Source organism: Cydia splendana, chromosome 27 (genome assembly GCF_910591565.1).
Source record: "Cydia splendana chromosome 27, ilCydSple1.2, whole genome shotgun sequence".
Taxonomy (NCBI): domain Eukaryota; kingdom Metazoa; phylum Arthropoda; class Insecta; order Lepidoptera; family Tortricidae; genus Cydia; species Cydia splendana.
This window is the reverse complement of record NC_085986.1, coordinates 3,769,164-3,781,348: the sequence shown is the minus strand read 5'-3', so window position 1 is coordinate 3,781,348 and position 12,185 is coordinate 3,769,164. Positions and strand designations below refer to the sequence as shown.

The following is a 12,185-nucleotide window of genomic DNA, read 5'->3' as shown; positions in this document are numbered from 1 at the left end:
TTTTTTTTTTTAATTTTAGTGTTGGCCGGACACCACCGTTATGAATCGGTAGTCGTCTAAGTAAATCGATATGAATTTTTCATTTTTCTTTTAATAAAAATAAGGAAAAGGTGGATAATTAACTGTAAATATGGATATATTTATCGTTACTTAACAGACAACAAATTTGACACAGTAATAACATAAATAAACTTTAAAATAGATCCCCAGTTAGTTTCAATTTTGACAATGGGTGCGACCTACTCGGTCGGTGTATTAAATACACCGACCAACCGGTAGCTTGCGGGAAAACCATATAATTCTAGCTTTATTTAAATCTCAAATAAAAATTCATTATACGTCACAATTCGATACCTCAGTCTACGTGCCATCCAATCGTAATCGCTTGCTGTGACAATCGATTTGCGTTAGTTACATCTCTATATACGTCAGTCATAATGTGTCAAATACCGCAAATAACGTTGTTTACACTATAGGTATAACTATTTAAGATTTTAAAATAATTGTAATGTACATCTAGTCTCAGGAGGATAACCTATCTTGAGTTATAACATCATTGGGGAAACCTGTCTTTCTCTTCAAATTTTGAATAGTATAAGTATTAACAACACTATCAAAATGGTCTTCTTGTTCAATTTTTAATGGTAATTTATGCGCTTTCATCATATGTCCTCTAAGACTTTTCAATTGTATATAACCTTTATCACACAATTGACATTGATGTGGTTTGATCCCGGTATGCCTCTGCAAATGTCTGTTTAAGGCATTCTGCTCTGGGTATCTCTTTTCACACAAATGACAAGGATACGGCTTATTATTATGCGCTAGCATATGTTTCTCTATATTAGGCACAGTTCTTTTACACAATTCACACTTTTCTTTAACTACTTCCGCCCTTTGAGGATCGTGAATCTTACTATGTCGAACTAGCTGTGTTTTTTGTGAGAAATCTTTACCACAGACTGGACATATGTATGGACGAGCGCCTGTATGCTCAAATACATGACGGTTTAAGGAGTATTTACCAGCGAATTCCTTATTACATAAATGGCATTTAAATGGCTTAGTACTCACATGTTTTCTATAATGAGAAGCATATAAACCTCTAGTAGGGAACACTTTGGCACATGTCTTACATTTGTACCCACTTTTCGTGTGCAGTTTTTGATGTACAGTCAATGCATCTCTTGAGATGAAAGCGTTATTGCATATATTGCACTCGTATGGTTTCTCCCCAGTGTGTAACCTCATATGTATCTTCAAATGTTTCATGGCAGAGAATTTTTTATCACATTCTTGACAGTTGAATAACCTTAACTTCTCATGAACTGTCATTACGTGATATCTTAAGTTAGTCTTGTCATTGCAACCTACCCCACATTGCTCGCAAATTAATTTTCTAAACGTACCGTCATGTTTCATCAAATGTATCTTCAGCACTTGTTTACTATGGAATTTTTTCATACATTTATCACATTGGTAGCAGATTTCTTTAGTGTGTACGGAGTTAATGTGTTCTAGTAGCGACGTTTTGGATCCCACTTTTCTGCCGCAGTGCTCGCAGGGGAATGGTTTTAAGTCGTTGTGTTGCAAGCGATTATGAACTTTGTACCTATTTTCGTTTTTAAAGTATTCCGGACAGTACATACATTTGTAGCCTTTGAGATGCTCTGTATTAATATGTTGGTTGAGTTGATCCAAGTTCTGGTAGTTGGCGCCGCAGTTCTTACAAGAGTAAAGCTCGCCTGTTTCCGTTTTGACAGTGACGACTAACGATTCTTCTTCTTTGACTTTGGGCTTGGTTTTTGATGATTTACCTGTAAACATTTTAAATATTAACTTAATGCAACTTTTTGCATGCGTAATGTTGGCATGTGCGTTATTGATACATAGAGTTTCTATGTGTACCAGTAGAAACTATGACTGTTTAGAATATGTTTTCTAAGACAGATGTCACATTTGTAGATAAGTAAGTTGACGGACAGAAAATACTATTTATAGTATTATACCTTTGACGGACGACTTGTTTCTTTTTCTCGGCTTGCCCTCGATCTTCGGTTTCACGTCTATTGTCAATTCTATGTGATTGTTGTCAGCTGAAACACAAAATAAGTTCATGTAAAATATAAATTCTTGACTCTATGTCAACTGTGAAAATATATAGTTACAAAAGGTACGACCAGTCTGGCCTAGTGCGTAGTGACCCTGCCTGTGAAGTGCCGATGGTTCTGGGTTCGAATCCCAATAAGGGCATTCATTTGTGTGATGACACAGATATTTGTTCCTGAGTCATGGTTGTTTTCTATGTATTTAAGTACATATTTATATATTATATATATCGTTGTCTGAGTACTCACAACACAAGCCTTCTTGAGCTTACCGTGGGACTTAGTAAATCTGTGTAAGAATGTCCTATAATATTTATTTATTTATTTATTTAAAAGGTATTTATTGATTAACAATAATATTGGGTGTTATAAATAAACTTTCCATATATATATATATATATACATATATATATATATATATATATATATATATATATATATATATATATATATATATATATAAAACTATTTATAAAAGTAAAAACTAAACTAATCTAAATTAAAACACATCTAAATAAGACCCCCGCGGCATTGTGCCAAAGATGCTGGCAGCATTCTCTCGCTGCATGGCAATACTTATACGGTGCGAGAGAAAGTTGCCAGCTCTCTGGTCACCGGTAATATCGATGAGCTTTTTACACAGTTCCCACGGCCCCAGTGTTACAAAGGTGGTTTACCCTCGTGAGTCTAAATGTACATATGTGACGTTATCTATGAAAAGGGACCTTATTGTCGATGGCGCTTACGCCATTATTAACGATGCTCCGATATAAATATAATGCCGCGCGACGCTGTGCGGCGTAAGCGCCATCGACAATAAGGTCCCTTTTCATAGATAATGCCCCATATTCGTTGCAATCTAATTTGAACCTTTCATGAAACAAATAAAGTAGCATTTCTTTTGTTTCATTGCGTTTTTAAACAAACGAAATTCGTTCCAATTTACTTATAGAACAAGGTTCAAATTAAAAATGGTGGGTCTTACGAGGTTACTATTTGCATGAATGTCAATATCCAGGGAGGAAAATGAGGACTACGTTCGTATGGTGAAGCGGTCAACCACTATCCTCTTAATATAAGAAACTAGCTTTTGCCCGCGACTTCGTCTGCGTGGAATCAGTAACAACAGCTAGAGTAAGTATAGCGCCTGGATAAAGTGTAATAGCAATCATATATTTTGAGCTTAAGCTTACATCAATTATCAGGCAATTCATTAACTCTCTCAATATCACCCCCCTTTTCACCCTCTTTAGGGATGACTTCCGACATAAAAACTATCCTATGTCCTTCCCCTGGACTCAAACTATCTCTATGTCAAATTTAAACTAAATCCGTTCAGCGGTTTAAGCGTGAAGAGGTAACAGATAGACAGACTTTCGCATTTATAATATTAGTATAGTATGGATTACAGCTTATAATTTAAATTTTAGATTACTTTTATCGTAAGTTTGGTACCTATTAATTATGTTTATGGTTTTAATAAACGTTTAATTACAGCTTATGTGAACAAAAAGGAGTTGAACAGAAAGTCTAGTTGAAATAAATTGAAAAGCTTATTAAAAAACTTACATTCTTTTTCTTTCTTAATATTTTTCACTGGCTTCTTGATAGTTGCGGTGAATTCTGCAAAAAAATCTTCATTATTTATCAAGCAAATAAGAGTTAAATGCAATTAGTAATAAGCTAAAATAGAATCGTTGAACTACCCGTATAAAAAAGTGATCTTCTGGAAATTAAATTTGATAAGAAGAATAAGAAGAAGAAACATTGCACATTTCATTCTTAACTTTACAGTATTACAGAATAGACAATAGAACCATAGAGAAATATAAGCAAGGAAAGAGTAGTAACTCCATACATCAGTTTTCTTACCAAAACGCGAGTTATATCGTAGTTGACATTCATTTTTCGTCAGTAGCGATACTTGTGACATCTGGTGTCAAGTAGCGGACTGATAAATCCACTACTTGACGCTAGATATCGACTACGAAATAACTCGCGTTTTGGTAAGAAACTAAATAAAATAATAAAACTGATTTCTGGCGGCGTAGCACGGTCGCGTTTTCATCGCTTGTGACCATGTCTGTCATGTTCTAACAAGTATGTAAGTGCGAAAGGGACGCGCATAGTGACAGGCGATAAATATGGAACCATGCTGCGCCCGCAGGTCTACCATTTAACTGAGGCTGTTGGTAAAAACTCATTGTGGTTAGCTATGTTATTATAAAACTAAAATGTAACTAACATAGAGTACAGACAGATGTAGTGCATAGTTATTTTCCATGGTATTTTCACGGAAACGTACGAACGTGTCTTGCTATTCCAGTCAGTCTCGGTACACAAAGTACTGAGGTTGACTGAAGTAGCATGACAAATACGAACGTTCCCGGGAAAATACGATGGAAAACAATTATGCACTACGTATGTAATAAAAATAGTTCTAATTATACGCACCTGGATTTTTACTAACGTCTTTGACTTCAATATCATCACCTGTAATAAGAAAATGTTTAGTAATATGTGTTTTAGGAAATATTATTTGACAACAAAATAACTTGAAAAATGCTTCAATAGTATAAGAAGATGGCCTTTAAATAAAAATATTTATTATAATAGTTTACGTTGTTATTGGAGCACAATCATAAAGTACAGTCATCTTTATCTTTAAATATTTTGCACAACAAAGCACACAATAATATATGACACACTGCTTTTTTTATATGCTGTATCTATTGTATATTATAAACAATGGAGCCGCCATTAACAGGCGTTCCCCTCTGTCGAAAATAGGCGGCCAATGGTCAACCACATGTCAACCATATGTATGGACTGACGTTTATCTGACATGACGTACCTATACATTTGATGTGCCCCTCCCCCGCAAAAAACGGCAGACTATTTTGTACCGAAAATTTTAGACATGGCGTCTCCGTTGGTTATATCCTCTAAGATTATAAAATACAAAATTACTTACCAAAATCATTGTTGTCAAAGTCATCTGAAACAAATATTAGGAATTATACTGTCAAAAACCTTTTTAATATTAGTTTAATATGTGTAGTACTTTGACACAGTGCATCAATATGTATAATAGCACTTTATGTGACTGCTACATAATGATAGGCATTACAATATACGAGAGTGGGTTTTTGTAACGAACAAAGTGAGTTCATAAAAGGATCACACACGTGTTTTGGGAACAAATTATTTTTATTTATTTATTTATTGAGAAGATAACACAGAAAACATACATGGTATGTACAAAAACTTAACATAAATGTCCTTAAAATACAGATGCTTCCATTTTCATAACCTATCTGGCAACTGAAGTAGATAGTAACGAAAATATCAAATTTTCAAATACTTTACGCATTTGAAAATTTATTGTATTCTTTTAACTGTTGTTTTAATATCTTGTTTATTTTTATTTTTTGTATTTATTTATTTAGGTTCGCCAACAGGTGCAATACAAAAAATACCTACTTATAAATGACAAGTTATAAAATAATATTGCTAGAGTATTCACCCAATTACAGGCAAACACAGCATGCTTGTAAGTAACAGATGTTGCTTACATATGTTTTTTTATCCTAAGTACTAAACTAGTATTAAATATAAACGTATATTATGTTTATCATGGTAAACAATACATTTCATTGTAAAATTATGATAAAAGTAAATGCAACTCTTATCCACTTACCTAAATATTCTGGTTCAGTCTTTATATCATAGTTTGTTTGTGACAACTCATCTGAAAGTAAAATATGATAAATCATTTATTTACATACAATATATATACAGTGGTACTACTAAACTAAATTAATAACTAGCTTAAATCTAAAATAGGCCCTTGAGGCATTGTACCAAGGATGCTGGCGGCATTTCCTCGCTGTAAATATCAAATCAGTAGACAAGTATTCTCTTTGCCTCCTGGGTTCTCCTATATTCGAAGAATCTTTTCCCGATTATATTTCTAACTCCATAACTAAATTCAAAAGTCACACGGATCGCTTACTCGAAATTAGCCCTCATTATGCTCTTGTGATTCTTAAATTCTGCCTTTTTGTCCCTAAATTTACGTATGTGCTCCGCTGTTGTCCTTTCTGGAAACATCAAAATTTATTGTCGCCCATAGATGTTTTGATCAAAATTAGTTTAGAGACGATTCTAAACATTCAGCTAAGTGAGCCTTCCTGGTCTCAAGCGTCCCTCCCTATTCGGTTTGGAGGTTTAGGAATTCGCAAAATTTCCAGTGTGGCTTCCCCAGCCTTTTTGGCGTCCACTCATAGCACGTCTGGTCTCATAGGAAATATCTTAAGGGCTTTGCCCACAAACTGTGAGATCGCGGGCTTTGAGGACGCCAAAAATGCTTTTAAAATTGCTTGCCCAGGCAAACAATTTCCAGACAACCCAAATTCACAAAGGAGTTGGGATAATGTTTACTGTGATGTAACTTACAATACTCTCCTAAACAACTGTACAGGTCCAGACCGCGCGAGGCTTTTGGCGGTCGGAGCCCGGGAAGCCGGTTACTGGCTACATGCCCATCCTTCGCCCAATACTGGTACTTTCTTGGATCCGGCCTCCCTTAGACTGGCGACTGGTTTGCGACTCGGGGTTTCGGTGTGTACGCCACACATATGCTCTTGTGGCACGGACGTGGACCGACTGGGACACCACGGATTATCTTGTCAAAAAAGTGCAGGCCGTTTTTCGAGACATGCGTCGCTTAATGACATAGTCCGTCGGTCTCTTGCCACCATCAATGTGCCTGCTCTTCTTGAGCCGACTGGCATTATCAGAGATGATGGCAAGAGGCCCGATGGAGTGTCCTTAGTTCCTTGGAGCTTGGGACGGATGTTAGTGTGGGATGCTACCTGCGTAGACACACTGGCACCGTCCCACCTCCAACGGACTACTGTAAAAGCGGGCGGAGCGGCGGAAAGCGCCGAAATTCTAAAACGTAACAAATATAAGAGCCTCGGCAGAGAGTACCATTTTGTACCATTTGGAGTTGAAACTTTAGGTCCATGGGGTCCCAGCGCGCATAAGTTGTTCGCAGAAATCGCGAAGCGTCTGGTTGACGTAACTGGTGACCGAAGAGCTGGCGGCTACCTCGCACAACGTATCAGCATTGCGATACAGCGAGGAAATGCCGCCAGCATCCTTGGTACAATGCCTCAAGGGCCTAAGTAAAATATTAAATTAAAATTTATAAAGCATATATTTTTAGTGTCCGACCGAAGGTTCGGTTTCGGTTTCGGCCAGTTTCGGCCAGTTTCGGCCAAAAAATCATGTTTCGGCCATAGTTTCGGTTTCGGCCAAAAAACGGCCGAACCTTTCGGCCGGGCCGAAACTTACGAAATGGTACTTCGGACAAAGACTAAAAGTTGGGGAATAAGTAGGACAACAATATTAATACCTACATATATTGATTCATGTATAGGTACAGAAATTAATTGGTTTATTATAAAACACAATTCCACTAATGAGGGCGCCACTGGACGCTCGACGCAGTCTTAAGAGGCTGTCAATACCTATAACGCGCACCCTGTCTAATTGTATCGGAGTGAATGAGATAGCACTGCCGCACGTAGCCGTTGGCCGAGTATCAGCTCGGCCCGAGTAGAACGATGTCTTTTTCGCTCTTATTCACTAATTTATTCAGTCATTTTCCTATCTACCTCTAATGGCAAATTTTAAGCGAGGCTAAAGGCTACGCTCAACTAGTGCCGCAAAGTTGATTTTCTCAATAGTTAATATTTTGCGAGGCTGAACAGCTGACTATTGATTAAAACGAAGAAGAAACCCTTAAAAGTGTCCCCAGTACAATTTTTCATACGAATGCTCGAACTTAGCCTTACTTTTTACCTCAATTTACCATTGGTTTGTGTTCCACATGTCCTCTACTTCAGCTTAGCCTTTGGCCTCGCTGCGGCATGCTCGGCCTGCGGTCTCGCTTTTAAATACAATAGACATTGGTTGGAGTCTGTGCTCAACTACTTATCCTGATGCCTGAAGCACGGCTTTGACTTCTCATGAAAGTTCGCCTCGCTGGGGCATTTCGGGCTTTTAGGCCCAGGTGAAGATCGGTACTCAGCCTTGCGATATTGTTAACAAAAAATTTCGCGCTCGCTACGCTCGCGTTTTTGGTTGACCCTGTATCTACATGTTAGCTTGACTGATGAATGAATAGAGTTAGACCAAGAAAATTCTGCAATGATTTTGATAGCATACGCAGTGCAAGTAGTGCAAAAGTTATTATTACGTCACAATTTCATAGAAGGTTTGACGTTTAAAATAACACTTGCACTGCGTGTGTTATCAAAATCGTTGCAGAATTATATTGGTTTAACTCTAGTAATTTTCTTAAAAAACTGCTTAAGTAACATAAATTTCAAGGACATTGGGTGTTGATAGCCCCATAATATGCGTGTAAAAGCGGTTTTATGACATTTATTCAACGATTTTAACAAGTCTACAAAAGTTTCGGTTTCGGTTTCGGTTTCGGCCGAAACTAGAGCCAAAGCCGAAGATTCGGTTTCGGTTTCGGCAAAAAAACATGTTTCGGTCGGACACTATATATTTTACATATGTACATTCTAACCCCCTTATTCATAAACATTTACTAAAGTTGACAAGCTGATAATAATCGTTGTCCCTTTCCATCCTACCAATACGACGAAAAGGGACAACCTCACCTCACCTCGGGAGGGAGACCTTAGCGAACTCGGCGTCGTTGACTGGACAGAAACGGCTTTATATTCATATTCATATATATTCATATATTTTATTTATAATATAAATTACAGGTCAGGCATTTTGTAAACATAATCAATTCAATCAAGTAAACTTAACAACACATCAAAGCATACCTAATAAAGCAAAACAGAAATACATATGTCATGTCAATCATAATTATAAATTAAAAAACAAAAAAACTAAAATAATTCAATGTTTTGTTAAATAATTTTCTATAATTTTCTATAGTTAGATTAAGGCTTTCTAATAAAATAATCCGTATTAAAATAACTGAATTAAAAATAACATTTTTCAGTGACAATAATGTCCCATTAAAACAGTGAATTTAGACTTTTACATTGCATGTATGGATCAATGACACCCTGTCGAAGAATTCGTCGATAGTGTAGCAGGCCATCTCCAGCAACATTTTTTTTAACCTTTGGACAGAGTAGCATGGCGGTCTTTGGTGTCGGAGGCCAAGATCCACTTCGGGTTGTTGCGCCACAGCAGTAGTAGTAGTAGTAGTAGTATCAACTTTAGTAACCGTTATGAATAACGGGGTTAAACAGCAAGGAGCAGAAACCAGGATGGTGCGTGTCCAAATAAGTAGGTTGATATAGATTTTAGTATAATTGTCAGACTTAAGTACTTGTTAAGCCTACTTGAATAAAGAAATTTTTGCATCTAGAATCTAAGCCCATAAACAGACCAAGCTAACTATGCATCGCATTTGCAATTACAAAGTGAGCCAATGTTAAATTTCTATAAAAATAAGGTGTTCATAATGACACACCCACACTTAGTTCAGTTCAAGTTGGTGCAAAGATAGCTTAGACAGTCTCCATCTTATTTTGTTCAACAATAGCAAAATATCTTTCTACTTACTTTTACAATATTCTTCAAACTTTGTCTCACATTCCAGTACTTTTTTCTTAAAGTTGGTAGCATTCCGGAGCTGGAGTATGCATGCGTCGCAGATGGAGTAGCTGGCATTCACTGATGGGGGCTTTATCTGAAAATATAAGAAAATTCATAATTGTGTTGGAATTATTCAATTTTATGTAACGCAGAAGACATTTTCTGTTTGTGGTGCAGTAAAGTGTATTTACTTACTTACATGTGTGCACTTACATGTCTAAAAACCACAAATTTTACAAGAAACAATCAAATGTTTTGTTTAAAGCAGTGGGTTTTACGATCAAGTAATAAAGTTGTATTACTTAAGCAAACAATACATAATATATACAAATAGGCTATCAATCAACGCAACTAGATAGATACAGAAGAATTGACTAGAATTAGTTGAGTTAACATGCTTAGTATTACTTCAAAGTCGTACTTTCGTGAACTAATCAAAGAGTTCAAAGACCATAATAATCTTGATAATTTTGAACTCTGTTTACAGTTATTTTCTAAACATTTGATTTGGTTTGCCTATATACAAAATTCAGCATCACGCACAGCCATTGCAGAGCGCATCTCCCTAGTAAAATCGAAACAAAATATCTATCGCAGTTTTTTTACTTAAAAACCATTTTTTGATACTTTGCCAAGACTTGCAGCACGTAGCATTGACGCAATATCCCGCATAACTTAAGTAATTCACGTAAATAAGTAGTGTTGGCTCATTATTAACTACTTACCGTGACTCCCAAGGTCTCAAGTAACATGTTAAGATAATTTTCGGGCCCATTATCGAAAACATACACTGATCGTAAATCTTTGAAATCACCGTCTGTATGACAACATCGACAAAGTGCATCTAAACTCCAGATTTCCGTCATTATTAAGCTAATTTAAAGATAAGCCAGTTTAAATTTGGATAAAAACACTGCGAATCGTATATTTTTACAAATTTTGCAACAATCCCGAATCAGACTCACTAGTTTGTTGACAGCGCATGTTTGACGTTTTGTACTTTTAAAGATTCGTCGATTGCGCCGTCGGATACTTAGATTTTTGCCATATGAACATAATAACTGGGTTCCATAATACACCAATAAGGAACCCGACACGTGTATTGGATACTTTACTTCGCAGTTTTTTACCACGTTGTATGGCTGCGATGTTGTTTTCGTCTTTTTTTTCCTCAGAGCTTTTTCCTAAGATACAGCCTATTATACGATTACATTACTGTCTGCAAAATAATATCATGACAACTTTTTGCCTTTATATTTTTTCAGGCGTTGGTGTAGGTATTAATATTAAGTTGTTGTTAAGTATCACTTCACCTTATAAAACAAAGTCCCCGCCGGGTCTGTCTGGTTGTGTGTTTGTATGTTAGCGATAAACTCAATAACTACTGAACGGATTAACATGCTGTTTTCACCTATCAATACGTAGAGTGATTCTTGAGGAAGCGCTGGCAGCTATTATAAATTCATACTTTTACTTAGTCGCGTGAGTTTTGAGAATACATATTATATTCAGAATATAGGTGCAATCGGTTAACACGATGCAAATCGTGGCTACCTAGATATTAGGGTGCAGCTCGAGACGCACTTGGGGGAGCTCTGTCACCCGACCCGAATGATAGGATAGGTAGCTAGTAGGGCCCTCTGCCTCACAGGTTTGAAGGCCTGTCCAGTCGGGAACAATTTCTCGCCAATCTGATTAAATTGTCCAATCAAATCAGGTGCTGCGGACGCAAACGCCATTTTGGCCACTTTCACCAATTTTAAATTTATGATGATATTTGAGCGTTCTAAATTTAAAAAAAGCCCCCAAACGCGAATACTAGCGTCACAAATTGGTATTCTTGCGTCCGCACTATGAGTATTATATTCTTTGGTCCGCACCCCATTTTATCGGTAATATCGGTTATAATCGGCGGTTGAATTCGGCGATTCAAATTGGCGTTTGCGTCCGCACGGCCTGATTTGATCAGATTGGCGAAAAATTGTCCCCGTCTGGACACGCCTTACGGTTTGCGTTACTCCGCCGGCCAGTGGAGTTTGTTAGAATTGCGTTCTCGAGGGTAGATCAAAGAGTAAGTATGGTAGATGTGGAAACGTGAGGAGTAGGTAACTAATCTAATTGGTTGTACGTTTAGCCCTTTGTACGCCTAACATTTCCAACAAGGTTTATCTGAAAACGCCTTCAATTCGTTTTTTTGAATTAGAATTAGTTCGACCAAAAAACTCACGTGTGGCGAATTTTTCGAAACCAATGTATGGAAGTTTTTGCGCCAATATTGTGCTGCCCCCTACAGTTCATGCACGCTCCCTATGGCCACAGAAGAAATAATAGTACTACCGTACAGAAAGGACACTTCCTACAAACCCGAAGTTTGACAGCGGGTCAAGGTCGAATCATGCTGTCCCTTTCTAATAT

General features: G+C 36.9%; 1 protein-coding gene across 1 annotated transcript; it reads right to left on the bottom strand.

Annotated features, from left to right (window-relative positions):
* Positions 1 to 489: 489 nt before the first annotated feature.
* LOC134803723 (zinc finger protein 260-like) lies at positions 490 to 10,718 on the bottom strand. Its single transcript, XM_063776533.1, has 8 exons — positions 10,496 to 10,718; positions 9,738 to 9,864; positions 5,809 to 5,859; positions 5,083 to 5,106; positions 4,563 to 4,601; positions 3,678 to 3,731; positions 2,010 to 2,096; positions 490 to 1,817 (listed from the first exon to the last, which is right to left on the bottom strand). Exons 1-8 carry the CDS (start codon positions 10,634 to 10,636, stop codon positions 523 to 525), a joined length of 1,818 nt encoding a protein of 605 aa, XP_063632603.1. The 5' UTR covers positions 10,637 to 10,718; the 3' UTR covers positions 490 to 522.
* Positions 10,719 to 12,185: the final 1,467 nt, after the last annotated feature.

What these genes read in the sequence shown, in the direction of transcription:
- LOC134803723 (XM_063776533.1), bottom strand. Translation starts at nt 10,636, where the DNA reads ATGACGGAAATCTGGAGTTTAGATGCACTTTGTCGATGTTGTCATACA. An exon ending in CTTTGACAACAATGATTTTG is followed by an intron (nt 4,602 to 5,082) that starts GTAAGTAATTTT and finishes TTCTTATTACAG; the next exon opens with GTGATGATATTGAAGTCAAA. An exon ending in AGACGTTAGTAAAAATCCAG is followed by an intron (nt 3,732 to 4,562) that starts GTGCGTATAATT and finishes ATTTTTTTGCAG; the next exon opens with AATTCACCGCAACTATCAAG.